This window comes from Thunnus albacares, chromosome 4 (assembly GCF_914725855.1).
Source record: "Thunnus albacares chromosome 4, fThuAlb1.1, whole genome shotgun sequence".
Lineage (NCBI taxonomy): Eukaryota > Metazoa > Chordata > Actinopteri > Scombriformes > Scombridae > Thunnus > Thunnus albacares.
In genome coordinates, this window is record NC_058109.1 from 24,047,237 (window position 1) to 24,070,142 (window position 22,906).

At 38.3% G+C, this 22,906-nt stretch overlaps 1 protein-coding gene across 6 annotated transcripts in view; it reads right to left on the bottom strand.

Moving 5' to 3' along the window:
• The window catches only part of cpne5b (copine Vb), a 131,286-nt gene that overhangs the window by 39,854 nt on the left and 68,526 nt on the right, over positions 1–22,906 (bottom strand). For all 6 annotated transcript variants that reach the window (XM_044349232.1, XM_044349233.1, XM_044349230.1 and 3 more), the window contains one exon: positions 2,505–2,568. In XM_044349232.1, coding sequence (XP_044205167.1) covers positions 2,505–2,568 — 64 coding nt within the window. The remainder of the gene's footprint in view (positions 1–2,504; positions 2,569–22,906) is intronic.

Sequence of the window (22,906 nt, forward strand, 5' to 3'; positions counted from 1 at the left end):
ACAGCACAGTTCCTTTAGGACTTTCAGGAATAGAAAGTTGGGATTGTATCATCTTGTTAACTTAGCTTTATAATATGTTGAATACTGCCAAAAAAACACACAGAAAACACAAACTGCACACCACACTCTGTCTGCATAAAAATAAACAGTGAAATGTGGGGAAGTTTCTGTGTGCTATTCAGTTTAATCGTAAGCATGGACAAACACATTTTATTTTCCTACTGCAGGGTGTTTGAGTGAAAAACACACACACACACCACATACTCATCTCTTCTCTTGAGGCTACATCACGGATGGAAACTGATGAATAATGTCAGTTCATGAATGCTAAGTGTGTGTTACCCTCTTCTACCCTGCCAGACCCACAGGCGGGTCCATCATTACAAACTCATGTTGTGCAGACGAGCATTTTGAAAAACACAGAGAACTAGATTTTGAAATTCTAGTCAAGAGTTACCAAATGTGTCAGGCTGAATAACAGTAAAATGTGTACAATTATGCACAAGGAATCTTGAATTTGAGCATTTTACTCAATGTGAGCATCATATCGCTTCAGGAATGTGTGGGGACAAAGGAAAACACTGAATCTGTTTTTGTCATTAAGTCTGGATACAAACACTAACTCTCACTTTAAAGCTACAAGAGTAGAATGAGTGTTTAAAGAGCTTGCATATTACATATTCATGAATTTCCTTGACTGAGCAATAGACTGTCACTAAAAACGTTTTCAGAGCCCAAAAGCATCTATCTCTGTGATGGTCTGAGCAAGAAATTAAATTTTAAAGACCAGACGTCACACAGCCATGGTGAAGAAGAGAAGTGAATGTGGCTGGATTTACTGAAATGTCCAGACTTTGCAGCACATAACAGGGTTTATAGACAAGGGAAGCTGCAGCTGTCATCATATTTTAATAAAGATCATGGTAGTCCAATTAGAATGAGATGCATCACTTTCAGGTGTAGCTATGGTAGGACTGGGGGCTTAGGTGCTCGCTGAGTCCTGTCATTCAGACACTCTTCAACAGTCCATCTTATTTCAGATTTCAGGCTCTGCAGGTGACATCAAATGCAACAAAGCATTTTTCAGCATGAAACAGGCTTTCTATGTTAATGTGTGTTTTTATGAGTGTGTGAAAGTGGCCGTGCTTTGTTTGTGTGTTTCTATATGCATATGATTGTGTGTGTGTGTGTGTGTGTGTGTGTGTGTGTGTGTGTGTGTGTCCCATAAGCTACAGGGGATAAGGTCAGGCAGGATTGCATTTTAATTAACCAACCAACTTGGTCTCTAACTATCATCAGCCAAGCTGTTTTTTTATAGCTGAGAGTTGATGCATGCAGGGCATGAAATAATCCTCTATTGATTCACTTCAGTGTCTTTGTATCTGTTTCTATCTGTCTGACTCTCTCATCTATGCACACGCACGCATGCAAATCTTTATTTCTCTTCATCTTATCACTGCATATTTGCTCTTTTATTGTCATTGTGCCATTTTTCTCTTTCTCCCTTACTCTCTCTCTCTCTCTCTCTCTCTCTCTCTCTCTCTTTGTGCCATTTGCTCTGTTGCACTCTCTTGCTTTTCAATATCCTCTTCTAATCTGCATGCTGCGAGCCCAGTGAAGCATCCACAGCTTTACACCACAGGTTTGGTTGAGGGGATAGTCAGCACTCACCTCATCATGTTCCTGGGCTGTTTCATTAGACAAGGGGCCACTGCTCAGAATGAGAACAGCTGCCTTGTCCGTTGTATCCTGAGAGGTGTGTGTGTGTGTGTGTGTGTTTGTGTGTGTGTGTATGTGTATGTGTGTGTAAATAGTCAGATAGAGAGAAGATGATATGACATCCTTCCATGCACCAATCAGGATTTAGCAACATTTGAATCAGAATCTGATAACAGTTGGGCTGTTTTGCCACTGTCAATCTAATTCGATCAAGATACACCCACACAAGTTTTGACTCTTGATAAATAATATTAAAGGATTTTTTCTAAAATCAAAAAATGAGCAAAGAACAAGTAAACAAGAATCTGAGCAGCCATTCAATGCCACCTTCTCAGACTGTAGATTGATGGTTTTCAATACTCAATACTATGGACACATTTTGCTTGGTAGGTTTGATAGCCAGCCTGATAGATAGATTGACAGATGGACAGATAAACAGACAGGGAGACAATGAAAAGGATCTCTTGACAAAAGTTATTTAAGAAGTAGAGACAACGTAACAGTACAAAATACTGCAATGCTTTTAAAAGAACAGATGGATTCAACACACATCTCAGCACTTTTCAGCACTTGATTGTTCTGGGATTCTTTTCTCAAATTGGACTAAATGAAGCCAACAGGAAGTTTCCTTTGTCTTTGGCTGTGTGCCTACACTTCATTTGTCCCTCTGAGCTTCCATCCTGCGCAATCCACTTTATGTGCGAAGTCTGTTTAACCAGGCTTCGCTGACAGATGTTTGCCTGCTAATGTGTGTTTGGCAGGGGAGATTATTATGGCTTACTCACTCGACAATTGCTCAGCTCCTCTGCAGACAAGATGATAGTGCCGCATTTCTTCCCTGGAATCCCTCTGCGAAGAAAAGCAAGAGAACAATAAAAGCTTAACAGAAATGAGAGAAAAACACATCTTATATTATGTCCACCTGTGGCTCTTAATTGATCAATTAAAAACCACTGTGAGAATAATGACATGTTCATTTTCCAACAGTGATTATATTCAACAAAAAGTCCATTAGATGGAACTCATCCTTGAGATTTCTTGACATCTACAGAAAGTCGTACTCATGTTTTTCTCAATTGAATTTAAATTTTTAATGATATTACTAGGATAACAAGGCTGTGTGCTCAACCTGAACTTTAACTGTCTGTAACATACTGTACAATGATTTCAATGGCCGCTGATGAGTACCTCAATATAATCTGTTGTACAAGTTATATCCTGCAGTATATTGCTGACTGCCCTGTTTGGAGAGATTCATAGCTATTTGATTGCGATGTGTTGGCAGTTTTAGATAGTGAGGCAAAGGTCCAGTATCATGAAAAATCTTTCCCTCATGATGAATGAAGCTAATTTAGAGGAGAGGTAAACCCTAAATCTATACCCACCTTTAGGCTTGCATTATCAGACAGTTTACAGACAATTATTCACAAGTGAATAGGTGGAGTGTTGAGTTTTGTTTGTACTGGTGACTCATTACAGCTGAATGGATTTCAGTTTTCCTTTTTTCATTCAGCACAATATCACAGCTCATATTTCTCATACAGAGAAAGCCATCTTTGCTTCTCATAATCTTATATTTGCACATCTATGATTTTTGATCTAACACGGCATGTTACATTAATGCAACTTATAATAATAACAACAACAACAACAACAATAATAATAATAATAATTGTACACTGCATATACTGTTTTCACTGTGGACATTTGCACCTTCCTAGTCAATATTTTGTACGTTTCATTTTATTCTATACATTTCTTTCTTTCTTTTTTATATTATTTAGGATTACTTAATTTTATGTATATTTTGACTGTTGTGCAGCACAACACCAAGGGAAATTCCTTGTATGTGCAAACCTACTTGGCAATAAACCTATTACTGATTCTGTACTTTTTCTCCTCCTGTCTTCATTATTTGAACCATTACACAACATTTTAGCGACCAATCAATCCATCATCTCTTGACCTTTTCAGAACCAACGTCATCAACCTCACTTTAAGAGGCTGTTCTAGCAGCCTCTTATCTGTTTCACAATATTTTCCTGATTCTTCCTGATTGTAATATTTTAAGAATCAAATGCATATAGAGCCAGAGTGTGTGATGCTTTTTTCCTACTCTTAAGATTTTAAGAAGCAACATGCGTCTTAAAATCAACATGATCATGCTTTTCCTGTGAGATCCAATAACTGCTTAAGGAATGTGCTTGGCAAGATCAAGCAATCAAAGGAAGTATCAACCAAACTTAAAATGCCCTTTTCCACCTTTCTGTTTCACTGCTTTTATCAATATTTTACATGTTTTCAAGTCCTGTCCTTTTGTTTGTCAGGGGGGAAAGTGAAGACTGAAGTTCCTTGTTCAGGAGCTAAAAGACGTGTGACCTTTAACATCCAAACATCCCATACTGCCTTTCAGTATTATCATCTAATGCATATTGAGATCATATGCTTATTCACATATTGATATGTTTTAAATCTTTCAGATCATTTCAATCATTTTTCAATTTCTCAAAGAAAAAACTGATGGCAAGGTCTCAACCATCTTGGTTCACTTATTACAACTGACTGAAACAGAGTGCAGAGGGCTGATGGCCCATGTCTTTGAAGCCAGTCCCCAGAGTATTTTTTTCTATTTCTTTATCAGGTCTTTCCTTTTGCCTCTAACTGTCCCACTTGACTTAGTGCTCTGTTACAAAGTACAAAAAAGAGATATATTTATCTTTATGTCTTGGTAATGTCCGCAGTGTGTGCACATGTGTGTTTAAATATTTGAAGTGCTGACAGCCTATCTAATAAGACTAAATGTCTTCAGTCCTTTAGTCCGCTCAAGATGACAGGTGGAGTTGAATTATAATACCCAGGAAATGGAAGTCATATCAGAGAGGAGTTGAGAGGTTGTGGAAAAGATGCAAAAAATGAAAAGCTGTTAAAGACAAACACTACTTCACTGACATATCTATCTGTTTTATTTATATTTAATTTCACTGTTTTGCTGATGATACCCAGATGTACATAAGTAAATTTAAAGCCAAATGACTACACTAACTAACAGACCTCAGTGTCTACAGAACACCAAATTCTCAGTGGTAATGTGGGCACCCTATCTCTCTGCCATTTGAATAATATTCGATTCAGCACTGAAGTTGGATAAATGAAAATACATTCGGCTGTTAAATTCAACTTCAATCGACTCTTTCTGAGCTCAGGACCACTCTGTGTGTGTCTGATGTGGATGCCTTTGTATCCCTTCACCTTTGTTAGTGCAACTCTTTATATATATTTTTTGGTATCACTTAGACCTTTTTATTCTGTCTCCAGCTAGTTTAAAATGTTGTGCCAAGGCTTTTAATATTATCAGAACAGAGGGACCATACAGCATTACTCCAACTCTATTCCCTCCACTGGCTCCCTCTTTGCTATAGAATTGACTTGAAAAGCTTCGTTTCAGCCTAGAAAGCACTGAACAGTCTTGCCTGTTCATCTGTACCTACAGTAGGTACAGGTCTAAATCTTTTGGTGGCCGGACTTTTTTCATACCCAATAACTTTAGCTTTGCCTGATTTTTCTGTGTGTTCCTTTGTTTGTCCGAGGCCATACACACACATGTTCTTGAGCTTGTTTTTATTCTATTGTCACTCTTTTTCTTCTCAGATTAACTGTGTTGAATAGGTTACTTGCATTGACTTATAAACTGGAATCTGAAAAAATCCATCCTTCTTTCTTGTCACTGTGAGACCTGTGTATAAAATATGCTCCAAATTAAGGCATTTTGTTTCTAATTAAACAAATATTAACAAAACATTCTTTATGTTTCCTCTTCCATTTATCTAAATTGTAGGGCATCAGATTTTCCAGGCCATTAACTGTCTCACCTGTGGATTGTGAAGTTTACTGCTGTTATTCTACATGTGGGTTAATTGCCTCATTCATCAGCTGCGTTTCACAGTAAGATGAATGTGTCTTATTAGTTTGAAAGTGGCCGTGGGCTGATGTGCATAGGTTTCCTCCCTCAGTCCAAACATATTGAAGTTTTAACAGTTTGTATCATCAGGCAAAGCAATTCAAAACATCTGTGTGGGTGACTGTGGAAGTTTAGGAGCATTAAAGTACATTTTTCTCATGCAGGAGACTCTAAGGGGCACAAAGTGTGTGTTCAGCAGTGTCTTCCTGTGTACAGTGTTTGAGTATCTGTGGTCAGCATTGGTCTTAGTAATGTGCCTCTTGTGCCACGTTATCAACAGCATCATGGTTGTCTGCTAAGAATTGTGCAATTTTGTTCTGCACCTCCATAATGTTGAGGGACTCTCAAGAGACATCTTAAAAAAAGAAATGTTAAAAAACTAAGCTGCAGAGGCTGAAATATCCTGACTTTTAGTCCGTAGTATGGTTTGAGCTGCAAAAACACTGGATCCTACATATCCCATAACACAACTGGAAAGGTCCCTCCTGCCTTCTAAATGCCCACATCTTTTAACCCCACATATCCAATTTGTAACACAGGCTTCCTGTTAAAAATTTTTAAAGATTCCTTCCAGACATGTTGTAAGAAATATAAAAATACTCTGCTGGGAATGATAATATGTGTCTGACATGTTTTAAAAGTCCCATTACCTCATTAAAATCGTCAAAAGTAGATCTCATCCTTCTCCCACATTGAAAAAATCCAGAATGAATATGCAAATATTGTTTATTTCACAAGTTTAACTGCTGGACACAATATGTCTCCTCCTTCACGGAAAAGTCAATTCTCAGTTTATGTGCACTGGAGGCTTCAAGTTTCCACATCACCCTTGTGTAAGTTGCCTACTGGCCTACGATTAGCTTCTAAACTAGTTGTGATGTCACAAATCCTGCTCACAGGTACATGCTTTAAAGTCAGATTTCTGGTGAACACAGAGAAACTTTCCCCCTTCAGCAGATGGATGTGAAAAACAGCCTTCTAGTGTCAAACTCTGCACATACATCTTTTTGCATCATGAAGCTCAAACATCCAACTGAAGTAACAATAAAAAAACACATTTTGGAGTGGAAGGAACTTTACATCTCAAGACCAAGCAAAGATAGCACTGATGATATCATCAGGGTTGTTTTTTAAAGCTTTGGAAAGTTCCCTCCAGAAGACATTAACCAGAGGTTTTCAGAGGTTGAGTAGCACTCCTTGTGACCAATTAACTGAACTTCATATGTAAAGTTGATGGAATGCCCCTTTAAAGTCAATGTTGGCTTTGAAACACTAGACTAGACTTGTATTTAACCAAAACTTTCCCCAACCTTAATAACCTCTTTGAGTAAGCTAAACCTAACAATTTGTAAGATGCCCAACCATCCACCTTGACCCCCTTACTACAACATCTTTGCAGTATATGAATGTTACACCTCATGGATTGTTAAAAACATTGTCAGTTTACATAATCCTAAATGTGTATAGTACATAAATCTATTGTGTAAGAGACACTTTTAGTGAAGGATACCCAAAGGATTTTAATAAAAACCCATTAGAAATTGCCAGGTAGTTGCTGTTATGTCTGATATACATGTCTATATGAATTTAATCTACAAAGATGCATCTAACTAACTACAGTTAAGATTTACATTAGACTGGTAACAGTGGTATTTCCAGTGGCAACTTTCTTACAAGTTCCACAAAAGATTAAGCATAGACTTTATGATACTTGGTTTTTGCACACAACCCGCTAAGGTCACAAGACTGTAGAAAAAGCTCTCAATCTGTGTTTATAAGTGCTTTCTGCTCTTTGTGCAGAGGTGTGTGCATCTTAAGAGGTAGATGTAGACATTTGACCCACACAGTGAAAGACTCCCATCGATATTCAGGTGGGGAAACCATCCTGGTTGAGGGATGCAGGAAACTGTGAGAGTGTTTTTTATCACCTAAAGTGTTACACACACACACACACACACACACACACACACACACATAGTCACTTGACACCCCATCAGCCACTGGCTCAAAAATACAGCTTTCAAAAGACAAATGACTCCATATCTACATCCTTCTCCGCTTGTTCCTTCCTTTACCTCCTGTAACCAAATCAATTCTCACTCGGGTCTTCCCAGAAATAGCCCTGTTATCTTAAGGCCACTGAGCAGCTAAAATCAACAGACAAAAGAGTTTGGGTTATACAAGTGAATCTGTGGCATGCTGACAAGATGTGGCTTTGCAGTAGCTGCAGAGCAAAGCAGTTACAGCCATAACAACACAGTGCACTACAGCCACAGGAACAGCTTTCATCCATTTGGCCATGATTCTAGCCATGATTGAAGGTTAATATTCTGTCTATTAACTAACTCTTTCAGCACTACTTTATACAATAAGTTGCATATGTCTACAAGTACATATCTGTGTGTAGGAAGCAATCCTCAAGATCTTTTGCACTCTACCGCTGGGGGGGTATAAAGAACAATATTTTATAAATATAATATTCATCTTTCTGCTCCCATGGATAACTCACTGGAAGGAAACAAATCAGTTGGTGTTAAACTTCAATGTGTCTCCTGCTCTATTTGATCCCTCTTGTGCACCTGTACATGCCAAAAACTCCACCCATCTCATTACTCAAGAAAATATTGAAAGGAGATGAAAATCATCAAATAGGATATCATTTGCACCTTGCTATTGATGTGCAAAGAATAAATAAAAAACTGATTTATAATTTGTCTCAGTTATGGAGAAGAGACCTCCTGAGGCTGCCGCACAAGACACTGCTCACTCATATTACTGAAAACATCTAATAAATGTGTCAGGCAGTAAGTCTCATTCTTTGAACTGCACGTGGACAAATTAGAAAGCTCTTGCAATAACTTAGGATGCTTGAAAAGAAAGAACTTTTTTTTGTCTTTTTTTTATCAGAAACAGTCAAAGCAATGACGCAGGCATAATACAACCTATCCACTGATACAACGCTTCAAAGACCCAAAGGGTATGTTGTTTTTGAACCTCCGATATAAAACAAAGGAGTGCGCGCACACACACACACACACACACACACACACACACACACACACACACAGTGAGAGACAGAGACTGTATTTTAGCCCATAGGAACATGTACACCTAGATACACTTGCACAAAATCACTCAAAGCATAAAGACCCACATTCATATTAGCGCACGCACACACACACACACCCACAGTTTTTGTCCACAGTGGTGGAAATCTGTAATTACAGAAATCTTCAGGGAGTCAAAGGATATAGCAAACTGTAGTAAGGAATGGCTAAATTAATTTTGCCCAGGGTGATATGAGAAGTATAAGAAAGGAGAAGAGAGGATTGATTTTGGTGAAACTACTGAACAAATTTGGTAGCTGTATTAGAAAAGCCAAGCTACTTTCTGTTCACCGTGTATATTATTCAGACCTCATTTTGGAACCATTTTATTTTATGATTGGTGACTCTATCAGTGTATCACCAACACAAAACATATTTGTTTGTCATATTTTTAACCTGAAATTCATGTTTCACTCTCAGAGATTTGACACTGCTCGTAGTTTCTTGTTACTGAATATTGAAATACAGACTTATTTTGTTGCAAGTTTAAGTAAGTTTATGGTTATGACAATAAAGGTTGGTATCTTACAATAATTAGAAAAAAATATGTCTTTTTAGGTCACAGTGATGAAATTTTGCTACCATTTGGAAAATAAAGACAATGTTTTATCTAAATCTAAAGTGGAATCTGATTAATGTTTACTTCACAGTTTAAAATGTAAATAAACAGTAAGAATGTCAGCATGATTCATGAAATGTCATCCTGAAGTGACAGTGTGTTTAATGCTGATTTCATAATAGGCCACAAATGTCAAAGCAAAACAAAAACAGAAAAGTCAAATTAGTCTTCTGAAACTGAAGATGTCCATAAATGGTACTTTTTACATTTCTGTTATCTCAGTTAATTAATTTTTAAATAATAATTTATGACATTTGTATATAGTCTATAGTTCTAAAAGTTCTGGATTAAATTTAGAGACAAAGTTTCAGATCATTAATTGAATGAATATACCTGTAACCATTCCTAACCAAACAAGGGTTCAAGCATTGAACTAACCAACACCACGTGTTTGAAAAGATGAATAAAGCCGTAATCCACCGAACCATCGACCAAATCAAAAACTCCTGAAAAAGTTTGAAGGCTAAAAGTCAAAACAGGAAAAGTGGTTTCCACCCAGCCAGTTTTCAATTTTACGGCCTTATGGATGACCTAATTAGAGAGTGACCACTGGTGAACATGACTTGCTATGGTGTGGATGTTGGGTTGGAGAATAACTCACCTGAGGCTCCTGTTCCTACTCAAGAGGACAGCAGCATTACTGGCAAGTTCAATCTTAACAGCTGACGCTAATGTCACAACATTAGCTAATGTTAGCTAAATAAACATACCAGCCAGCCAACAATAGCCACATGCTCAACATGGCATGGCTTTCTATTCTATTCCGTGTAATGTTAAAGGGTGAATTTTTAATAAGTGAGCTGTGGCTGGTGGGTGACAATTTTAGTTTCTTGTAATGTAAAATAATGTTAACCTGAAAGTCGGGCAACATTACTGTGATATGTTATGTTAGCTAACATTAGCAATAACACGAGTGTGGTAGTATAGAGTCAACATTACATATCACAGCCAGGGACCAGCAAATCATGTTGTGGGGATGTAAATCTGTTTACACAGTCATGTTGTAATGTAAATCATTAATTTTAGGGTGAAGACTTAGTTTAAAGTTAAGGTTAGTTTAGGGTTATGTTAAGGTTAGGCTAAGTGTTAGGGTTAGGCATGTGGTGTTTATGGTTAAGGTTAGGATAAATCTCCAGGAAATTAATGTAAGTCAATGTAATGTCCCCTGAAGTGATGGAAGCACAACTCTGTGTGTGTGTGTGTGTGTGTGTGTGTGTGTGTGTGTGTGTGTGTGTGTGTGTGTTTCCAAACATTTCAGAACTGTTCTAGCCAACCATTTTATTTGTTTTAGAGAGATGGCTACCACAACTAGTTATTACTATTGTTTTGTTTTCATCACTCAGATGGTGAAGATTCCAGCATTGAAGAGACAGACAACAGCAGTACTCAGCAGATCTCAACAGAGACAGAAGACAGTTGTCACCATACCGCTAAAGAGCCACGGACCACCAAAACGAGTATGTGTTAAAGGGGACATATCATGGAAAACAGATTTTGCCTAGGCTTTGTATGGATTTGGCAGTCTGAAATGCTATTTAGGTGATGGGGGAAATGACAAGTCCTCAGATGAACAAGCCTAAACAAGCTGTTCACAAGCTGGTGATGTCACAAGGGGACACAAGCAGTGAATTAGCTTTGAGTCATCAATTAGCTCTACTGTTTGGAGCCAGGAACACTGCCTACCAATGTACTACCCAGTTTGTAAAAGGTGTTTTATTTCTTCAGACAGGGAAGAAATGTGTGCTACACCCATCGATAATGGTGTTATCAATGAACACTATTTTATGTTCAGCAGAACTGTCAGGACCTAGGCTATTGGAGATAAATGTGTGAACAGATTTTTGTTTGTTTGTTACTTTGTTTGTTTTAAACGCACAATATGTAATTTCAGCCGCGAGGGGTCTCTTAAATAAAGCAATAACAAAAGACAGAGTGTGATGACGTTGTGAAGTAGTGTGGGATCATGGGAGTTGTTGTCTTCATTGTTAAACAACTCGCTTCTTGGGGTTAGGATTACTACAATGTTCATCGTTCAGGTTTGTTTTTTTATTGGGAGCCGAGTTATCCACATAGGTCTCCTCTTCTTCTTCAAAAAATGGACCTGGTGATTAAATCAGGTAAAAACACTGAATAAAGCAATTTCACGTAAAAAATCAATGTTTCTCCGACGATGTTCAGTGAGCACCGGACTTCCAAGTGGGGCTGCTAGCCGAGCTGCTGCTAACGTTTGCTCAGCTTGTTTCTCTGATAACTTAAGATCCAGATGTCTGATGACTAAAATCCTTCATCCAGTTAAAAGATATAGTTAAAAATGACCAAGATCTTGACCAAGTCTAAATTTTATCATAAAAATGTGGCTTAAAACTGAATAAAAGTCCATTTATAACAGTTTCTGTTGAACAACCACAGCGCTGATGTATTATCTTGTATGCATACACTCTTTGGTAGACGCCATTGTGGCAAACAGCCACAACACTGATGTATTATTTTGTAGGTGTATACTCTTTGGTAGACGCAATTGTAGCGGACAAACATGCCAATGCATGCATCTTGTGCGCGTATACTCTTTGGTAGAGGGGGTTTGACACCATTAACAGGCGACCAAATTCAACAGACAGTTACCTTGATTAAAATTACAGATTTCTCTGGGTTTGAAAATTGTTAGAAGCATTTGGGATAATGTAAGTACACAACTCAACAAAACATATAACATAGGTCTAGTTGTTTTTAGACATTTTAATGCAGAATAGTTACATATTATAGCTTTAACAACAGTTGTGTGTTGTGAGTGAGTGTTAAAGCGGGGTATTTGCACTTAGATCTCTGCACAATGTGAATTCTTGAAGGTGAAGGTGCATTGCATAATATTGAAGCTCTATGGAACATGTTTTTTTTATTGTGCACTCTGCACAATGTGCACAACTGCACAACTTTTTTTTTTTTTTTTTACTTTTTATGTGCCCTGGCACAGTTCTGCACATTTTATTTTGTATGCAGTGCAATGGCACTTATTTACAAGAGTCACCTTATTTGAATATTTGAAAGTTTTTTTCTGTCCATTAAAAGAGCATTGAAGTCTTTTTGTCTCTCAGTTGTGTTTTTTTATTCTACTGTTCTGTAAATGCAGATGCCCTATAGGGAGTGGGAATTGGGTGGCTATATATGTAGTCAGCGCCCCCCTTGCACTGCTACCATGGGCATACCACTGAGCATTCATTGACTGGATAGGCTGAGGGTAGTTGGTAGTACGGTCAACAGCCTCCTCCAACAAGTTGCTCTTGGCATAATCTCTCTCCTTCTGACAGAAATTGTCATGGTTGGCGTAAAAGTGAAGTGAAAGTCGTTTCTTTTTAGAAGTACCCTCCACTCGACTTCAGCATCTCAAAGGTCATTTCTACCCTAAGGGGGTATGCAAGGACACCAATAATTAGGAGATTGATGTCCTCTCCTTCAGTGTTCTTTGCACACTATAAAAAAGGGAGAATGAGAACATAAAATTAATGAAATGAATCACTTGGGGTTGGGGGGGGGCTTTTCATTTTATGGGTGTGTTTTTTCAGTGCTATTTTATTATAGATCAAACAAAAGTCAACAAAACAAATATACAGAGTCCACAGGCTTAACAGAAATTTGGTGGAATATGCAACATATAGGTAATGGAGTACACTCCACAACAAAGTATTTCCCCTTCATTTGCCTAAAGCATATCCTTTACTGGCCTTACCTTGGGCAGCAGGTGAGCCCTTTAGAAGAGGTCAGACAGGCGCAGAGCAACTGATATTCCAGAAACTGGGGGACAACATGAAGGTGTCATTATGTTAGTTCTTTATGTTATCATATAGCATATGAATATGACTACATCATATTATCTTCTAATTAAATTAAAAGAAAGTGTTCCAGGGTCTTCCCTATTCCCTTTATTATATGAAATATTATCTAACCTTTGTTTATCTAGAGCAAGTTATTAAAAACACATTCTTAGTTCCAGAGTCAGGGGAGTTAATGCTCGTCAAAAGTTGTACAGATGCAAGGGGAGGTGGTGTCACACACTCACATGGGGGCTGCCCAGTACCACCAAGGTGGTGTACAAGTGGCCACTGAACATTTCCACTGGAGCAGTTGGAGGCTAATGGCCTTGCTCAAGGGCATATGCACTGTAGTTGTTGAGGGAAGAGAACTTTTGGTCAAGCTGCACCTCTAACCTCTAGGTTACAAATCCTACACACAGGTAAATAATTGCCTTTTTATAGCCTAAAAATGAAGGTCATAGAATAATATATCATAGCCCCACTATAGCGTGACCAATAGAAGAGATTTCCTACCAGCATTTGTTGTTGACTACAGCCTGCAGCACATAAGACGACCATCCTTTATGGTTCACAAAGTCTTTGTACCATCTGAGGGAGGAAGAATTGGAATGTGCAACACGTCTTTCATTCCCATAATCTGGGGGATGTGATGCACTGCCTCCAACCTTCTCCAACGCCTCCTCATCAGTTGGTACACAGATCAGTTGTTTAATTGGCCCATTCACTTGTGGATGGCAAATTGATTTGAGACCACCCGGTATTCTGCACAGCCCTTTAATTTGTAGAGTATGATCGTGATTTGCATGAGAAGTGGAATTGGAGCTCTTATGGTTACCTCCTCTGGGGCCATATACCTCTCTATTAACTTCATGAACGACCGTCGTGTCCTTTGGAAATTTTGCTTCCATTCCTGATTGGTAAACTCTGTGAATGTGAGAAAAACTCTCTCCCACCAGTCCTTGCTTCAGACTTTCATACACTGGCTCCTGGTCTTTGGTGGAGGAAGGGGCACCAAGTGTACTGTTCTTGATGAGCTGTAAAGTTCCTCTTGCACTCTCCTCCTGTTTGAAGATTGCAGGAGAAGTGCAAATATTGTTCCTAGGACACGGTGCGAGTCCATCTTGAAAATTGTATTAACAGGCGGAACCACTTCTTCTTCTGTCATATTTCCGGCAGATTGGACACTTCACAGTGGGCAGAACCACTTTGTACATGTCAAAAAAGATGTACTTTGATTAAATGCTTTGGGGCATGTAACCACACATCTTATCGGATCACTTTGTTTAGCATCCATGTAAACAGTTAAGTTGAAATCTGTAATCAGAATGATTTCAATCACATTGGAGAAATATTGTACATATAACCACAGTTGACAAACAACTCAACCGAGAGCCTTGTGAATTCACCAATGATCAACACAGAAAAATGACAGATTTGAACTGTGGGAGAAGGGCGAGAAGGTTGAAGAAGAAGCCTTTAAAGGACAACATAAGGACACACTGGCTCTTTAAGGTGATTCAGTTTTGCTTAAGTTGCAAGAATAATGTTGAATCCTTAAGATTCCCATATTAAAAGGTTGTTGTTTTTTCTGGTTATTATAACAATAACCATTCAATGTATCTCCATTCTCTATATGCCATTTTCCATTGTTGATGACACCAACATACCTGTGCACAATAAATGTACAAATAAGTGACCTGGGCACACAAAAGAACAAAACACATTTATTTATTTATTTATTGCCTAACATTAGTGATCTGATGGCACTTTTGTTTGATTATTTCTTACATTGATTACTATTAGTCACTGAAAGTGCTCAGACTTGTTCTTTGTTTGGAATTCTATTTGGATTTAATGTAAGACATGAGTCTAGTTTGGTAAGGCTGTTATATTTTCCATTTTGGGGAATGTATACAAAAGAGACAGTAAAAAAAGACAGTGAAATGAAATTGTCCTTTTAAGATCTCAGGAACAATCCCTGCTCTCGACGACAGTAAAGGTTACCTGCCACCACTTTCACTTCAGGCCAGCAGCACTCAGCTCAGGCATAATGAAGCCCTATTTCCAGAGTTCTGCCTTTGAATAAATTTCTGTTCCACTGTTTAACTGCCTGCAGTTTGTCTACAAGAAAAATCAGTCTGTGTCAGCTTTGGCCTAGATTAAATCTCCAGACGCCAGAACACTCCTTGTTCAAGTACCATTCACATTCACACTCAACACGTTACTCCAGAACTGCACCATACCGTTGTAAATTTTCCAAAGGTAACATCAGTCTACTGGCATTTTTTTACAGACTGAAAGCAGTTTTAGAACATGACCTACTGTATACATCCCACTTCTTCCCATGCACAACAAAATGGGTTAGACCTTAACAAATGATTTTAAATCCTGCCACTTGCAGGTGTCATCGCTCTGATGACCTCATCATTTACGATGATGAGTTCATTCACAGGAGATAGGCAACTCACTTTAAAACATCCGGTGCTGTCATCACCTTCAGCTGGATTCTCGTGGAAGTTTGAAAACAATGGTTTGGTAAAGTAGTAGGATAACTCAATCACGTTCCTGTGGACTACCATCAATGACCCCATCAAACAGTGTGACAACCATCATTTCCCTAAGCAAGAAAAGGAATATTCCACTGCTGGTAATAAGAGGTACGATGTCACACAATCATTATTAGTCCAGCTTCAAATCAATAATAGAAAGTGTTATACAATTGAAATTGAAATTGAATAGTTTTCCTGAGGAGGTTATTTTCTGTCAGCTGACCACTGTTAATGGCTCCCAATTAGATGAAGACAAGAAAGGAAAGACTGCTGCTGACCTTGCACATATAGACAACCATCTGTTGCAAAAACTCCCCTGAGGGGGCATGTGCTTTGGATGAAGATTTCTCAAAACTAAAGCAGCTTTACTGGAAGAGCTGGCACCTTTTCTACTCAATCCCCCAAAGGCTCTGAATTTCTCCTCACCATCTCACAGAACCATCTGGAAACAGCTGCTAACTAACTTGTTAGTGTGCATCAAACTGTCCTTTTGATCTGCTGTATAAGAGGTTCTAGTTGGTGGTGTTGACTGCCAAGGGTGTTGCCTGGCCTGGACATTTGGGGCTATAGCTCCAAAGAATTTTTCTTTACCCCAAATAGTTCTCCATTTTGAGTGGTTTGTCACTAAAGAAAATGGCAATGTTGTAATTTAGCATCTTCAGTGAAAGGAACGGCAGCAAGACCAATCAGAGAGGGTTTATGGGAAAATTCATGGAAATACTCATGTCTTATTGGCTGACAGGTCTCTGTTAATTCTTCAATTGATGGGATTACTATGTCAGACGCTAACTCACAGTCAGTCAGTGTGCGGAAAAGATGGATATACAAAGATTTTTTAACAGTAAAGGGGTTGAAGCTGAAGCAGTGGCACAAACATCCTCTCATGCTGAGCCAGGAAAACAAGGTGTGTAAATGTCTGTATGAGTTCAAAGTTATATGAACATGATATGAGCAGAGCATAAGTTATATGCAGCAAATGTACTTTGAACTGCACTGTAGCCAGCTAAACCATTAGCAATGATAGCTTAGTTGTGCCTCCCCTCAGCTAGTTACACCAAATTAGCCTAGTCTTGTGTTAGATAGCCAAAAAGTTATATTTTATCGGTCTGGTAGTCCTACAGTGATGACACCCATGGCGAGTTTTATGATCATGTCATACATTGACAGCTAAGTTACCAGAGCTTCCATTTAACAAAACTTAAGGCTACTCACTGAGCTGATAACATTAGACAGTTTAAAAAGTTGGCTCACACACATCACTGTAACTCAGTGTCAGGTGTAATATACAATATATTGTGGAATCATATATTGTGGTTCATATGAAGTAGGTCCATCAGCAATGATTTTAAAACCAGATTATGAAAATTTACTCAGTCACTTTGAGTAGTTAGCCATTTCTAACTCTCATTTGTGAAATTGCCATTGTATTATGAGTTTTGAGGATTTTCCATCATACAGGCCTAGTAATAATGGTAGTAGGTATCTGGTATGATGCTCATTTTGGTTTGAGACCTTTGAGTGGCTGGAATATTGATGTGCAGAGGTAAATCAAATCCAAACTCTTCCTTCTTTCTTCAATGTTCATATTTTAAGCAATGTGTAGCTCTCACATGCAAGAAAAAAAATGCACAGAAACAGTCTATTTAGAACTATGTTTTTAAAAGTTTTTTGATGAAGAAGAGTTTGAGCTCAGCCAGCCCAGCCAACGCCCCTTTCATTGCCACATATGTCAACATGTCCAGAATTATAAAACAACTCTCATATGCATGTCCTCTGCATTTGTGTCACCCATATAATGCATGTTTTTGTAAATGTGTAGCTTCTTTTACTCTGTTCTAAGACACCGTGAACCAGAACCCAACAAAAGGAAGCACAGCCCTTATAAATTGCACCATTCACACAGTCAATTCTGTATGCTGCATGTTTGTCAGTGAATTGCCTTCCGGCTGCACTGGTGTTTGTCTCATTGCCAGGTTCCCACCCAGAGGTCATCCAATCCATTCCGCTTTGCAGCTTTTGTCTAAAATGGTGATCCAGAAAGGCAGAGCATTTAGCCTCCCGGGGCCTTTTACTGATCATCAGGCCACAAACCGCACACTGTGACTGAGCTGAGTAGGAGGCAGGAAAGCAAAAGCGCCACGGGGGTGTCCTTTAGGGAGTCTATCAGAGATGGTGATTATCAACAACCATTAAACCAAACGCTCATCAGTACAGTATGTTTGTGAAGTATAAAAGAGAATGAGAGCTGAAAGCAAGACTTCAACTCTACAAAGCACTTACTGACAATGAATACTACGAGCTGTTGTAATACCAAAACAAGTACCAGTACCAACCTAATTTAATGGACACTTACGCTCACCAAATTTTGAAAATAACATTTGATTATCTAGTGAAGAAAGCAACACATTGAACACAGATGGTGTTTATGGTTATGTCTGCTTTAGAAATGTGTGACAAACATTTGTTGCAAACAATATAAAGTGTGTAAAGTGTCCACAAAGATAATACAGTTAAACAAAACTTTGAACAGTAAAAGATAAAGCCAAGAGGTAAGAAGACTTATAATGTAAGCTGGAAAGTATGATAACAAAGAAGTATTGAAAGCAAAGAAAATGAAGGTATTGTACAAGGAAATCTGTATGTAAAACAGGATATATGTGTATATGACAAGTGTTAACATAAGCATAAAATCAATAATGTGACCAGTGGAGTTATTTTAAGTCTTTTCAATGTTTGTTCTTACACTTGTACAACAAATCCTGGGTAAGGTTACAGTATGGTTGACTCAACATAGCTTTTATCATCTGATCACTTCAGGATCACATGCAGGTCTGAGTCCTGTCAGGTCAGATTCTGTTTGTAAAATCTAATGAGTCAAAGCACATCTGTGGGCAGCTCGCATTGTGTTTGGGATTAGAGGAAGGTAATGCCGTGCAGCCAAGAGTTGGTCAAACCCACAGAACTTTACTTGAGATCTCAAAGCTCAGAAATATACCATACAGGTCACCATAAATTTTGGAGAAATATATATTAAAATATGCTCAAGACATCTAGAATCTTTACATTTGATGTTATTCATAAAACATGGCATCATGATCTTGAGTTTGAATATTCCACTCAGCATTTTTAAATTATTCAGTCTGTGAAAAATATTCTACTTTTTTTTTTTTTTTTTTTTTTAAAGGAAAAATAAAGAGTTCAAGAGGTAAAGGAGATGTAGAGGCCAAGCGAGAAAATGTGACAGATACAAATTAAATATAGTCATAGCCAAAGGAAGTGCATAATTTCAAGGCCAATTGCAAATGCCCAGAGATGTGGTGTTGGTGTTAAACACCTGCTGAGTTGTAACATAGCCTTTGTTTCAGACTGCAGGGGGTAGCTTTTGATCACTGATCCTAGCCCAGTGTGCCTAGAAATTACATCCATATTGGATGAATCTGCACCTCACAATTTATGTCCAGTGCCAATGCAGGAAGTAATGCATCATATATGTAGTGAAGAAGAGGGTGAGGATGTGGACACTGGGGTGGGTGGGTGTTATCATGTCCAATTTTCATTTCAGGCAAGGTTTGCGTTCCATCGCAGATCTGCAATTAACATTTGTATTTCTATTAATCACAACCACAATCTTTCCCTATCATTAACCAAGAATTAGTTTCCTAACCCTTATCGTATATTTGATTTTCCTTTCCTTAACCAAATCATAGTTGCCATGCACAAATATTGCAGAAAGCAAGAATTTTAAAAACCTTGTCACTGAACATACAGTAATTCAGGGTTTTGCAGAATTATCCATTAACTACACTCTTGTCTGACTATAGGTTTGGCTCTGCCATAGGAGGTTCTTCACAAAAACTAGTAACTTATTGACTTTATTCCCCCATCTTTTCTCTGCTCATATTGTGACAGCCTTGGTGACGTACCCTCAGCACAGCATGACACTAGAGATACCAATTAGAATGAGCAGAAAGACAAGTTGGTGGCATCTGTGTTTTCAGCTTATCTTTGCTGCTACTCAGATTAATGAGCCAAAGAGGAGTTAAAATGGGGATTTATTTGAAATTCACTTGTAATTGAGGTTTATGGCCTCTGAAGTACAATTCTTTATCTACAATACTGCAACTGTATGCATCAAAGTATTGGCTGTATAAGAAATTACAATGGCATGTAGAGAGTGAGTAGTGACAAATATTTCTTAGTAAAATATATATACACATATATTGTCTATTAAATTCAGTGATTTAAAGGATGACTCCACCTGTGTTCCTTTCCGGGTTTTTCAAATTGAAACGCCCACTCAGCCATTAGCAAGAAGCAGTGACGTTGGTTAGAGCCAGAGTGGAGAACACTGGTGATGAGTGCTTCATCTGTGTGTGTGTGTGTGTGTGTGTGAGTCTGTTAGCACGTGCTGCAGAGCAGCAGCAACAGTGAGTGCTCAGTCCTTCTCAGTGGTTACTGGCTAGGCAGGCTAGGGGGTTTATATCAGTTTATATGTAGCAAAGTCATCATGCAGATCCCTACAACAGGTCACGTAGGAAAACGTTTTTAGAAGGGCTTTGGAAAAAAACATTTTGACACTAAAACATACATGCTTAGGAACACTAATATGAAGTAAGAGAGTGATATGAAAACCCCAAAAACTCAAAAAGATAATGTACCATAAATGGGGAGGAGTGAGGAGAGGAGTGATTGGAACAAGAGTTCCTGCTGAGTTTGTCTCATTAAGTGCAAAATTACAGACATCAGTGATTTGAGTAACTGGGACATTGAAGGGACAAAATTGGATTATGTGGCACTCTCTTTTGCTGCTGGAGTCTCATGCAATTACAATTACACATGTAGTTCTCCTATTTATTCTAAAGAAAACCACATAGGTTTCTGTGTGAAAGAAAAACTTATTTATCATCGATTTATGGGCATTTAGAGCAGCAAAATTAAAAGCTTCATCAACTGGTATTAGGGTTAGGATTACTTACTCAGAGTTAGACTCTGAAGATGATGGGGAATGGCACAACAGACATTAAGATGAAGTTCTTGCAGATCAGTAAATGAAATGTGGAGCTATTGCAAGGTGTTTGTTTGACACGTTTCTTATTTGTAGCATCTATGCTATTCATACTCAATAGGCAGACTCTGGTCTGGATCACAAATAACAATTTAATTCGGACCAGGAACAAAATTTCACTGCAACCTGACCCGTCACCTCAGCAGTCTTCAGCCACTCGCCAGTCACCACAGTAAGTAAAGTTGTTGTCAGTTGATAAAGTAAAATGTCTTATGCAAAACACTCCGATACAAAAAAGAAAGGTTAACCATGAAGACCTTGTGTTTAAGGATGAGTGGAATTAATTTTGCCCGATGGAAGCACAAGATCATTGTGCTTGATTTGCAATGAAACAGTGCCGATATGTGGTAACGTAAAACTCCACTACAACAGCAAACATGCCCATTTAGAACAAAACAAGCTGTCAGGCCTCCAGCAGAATAATTGTAACATCAAACATTTTCAACGATGAATACGGTAAAGAACTCATTAGTGTGTGCTACAGTGTGCTATCACACCTTCTTTGCCCAAGTTTAAGAACTGCCACTTCTCTCGTTAATAAAGAAATGTTCATGTACAGAGTTTGGGAGTTTGTGTGCTGAAATATTAAGTAATGCACCCTTACTAGACTTTTGATGTGGCAGAAATTTGTATTATTTATGTATTATTATACATAAAAGCTGATATCCAGTGAGGGATAAGCTTTGGCTCTTCTTATCATAACATTTTATTAAGTACCTAAAAACACATGACAGCAGCTAAGAATACTGAAAATTAAATTAAAATAAATATAAAGTAACTGTGGGAGCTGTCCGTTCAGCACCAGACAGCCACCAACTGTAGTTAGAAATTGTTTTGGCATTTAATCCTGTAGCTCGCAGCAGGTCCTGTCCAGCACATAATGGATTTTTGTTTCATCTATTTACAGTAATAATTTTGTCAAAGAGGTTTAAAAGTTTCAAGAACTACTTAAATTTGTCAACATTAAATACCACACTGCACTGAAAACATGCAGCAGTGCCTTGACAGTGACTTGCAGTAAGCTTATTAAAAAATCCAGCAAGAGAAGACATGGACACCTCATCACACAACATAGAACAGTTTATATAAATGTCCTCAATGTGAGTGATGATGGAGCTGTTGATTGGCGCAGTCAAGCGCTGACACCAGAGAATAACAAACAGTCAGTCAGGATGTAATATCAGATCTGACACATTCATGAATTGCTTTCTCTAGTCTATCTTTAGGTGATATTGTGTATGCTTTTTTGTATTTTGTCTGTTTTTTTTGTTTTTTTTTTGCAGAATGGCTTGTATTTGAACTAGATGGCAAAACTGGTGAGCAATATTCCCAGTAGGAATGGAGCTACACTCTGTTACATCTATTGCCCATTAACTTCCCAAATAGCATATTTGGGATCACAGACAACTCAAGTCTCTTCCATACAAAATGTATCTACACACAACAGTGTAAAACCAAGCCTGATGAAAAGAGATACTAAGGATTACCGGGTTTCAGGCAGGATTTCACCAGAAATTTCTGTCAGATTTATGTGTAATAAACCAAACATGTCTCTCTGACAAAAGAACATCATTGTTGCTTAAAGAAGATAATGTGGATTACAAATTTTCAATGATCACTCCTCATTGGAGCACACTTTGATGTGTTCAGGGAGGAGACGTGTTCCTTCCAAGCCACCAGCTCTGTAACCTGTAAAACAGAACACAAGTAAGACCATCCAAACATACACCAATGTGCAGTGAAGCAAGGCCTCTCCAACACAATTACCGACTTCACTAACTCTGCCAAAGGGAGAAGTGAAACACTGTTTCATTGCCATACGGACAGAGAACAGACACAGCACCCCACCTGAGACATCCACCTCCTCAATTATCCACTGCTGATTCTACAATGCCTCAGCCATCCGAGACCTCATTTGACTTTATTACAACAGCCACCAGAGAGACGGTGCCATTAATCAAATAGAAGAGGGAAAGAGTGAGCAGTCACCCAGGAGAGCAAAGAAATGAACTGAAATGGCTGCTGTAGCTTCTCTGTAAGAGAGGGCTACCCAGCATCCATCATGCCTCAAATGAAGCAC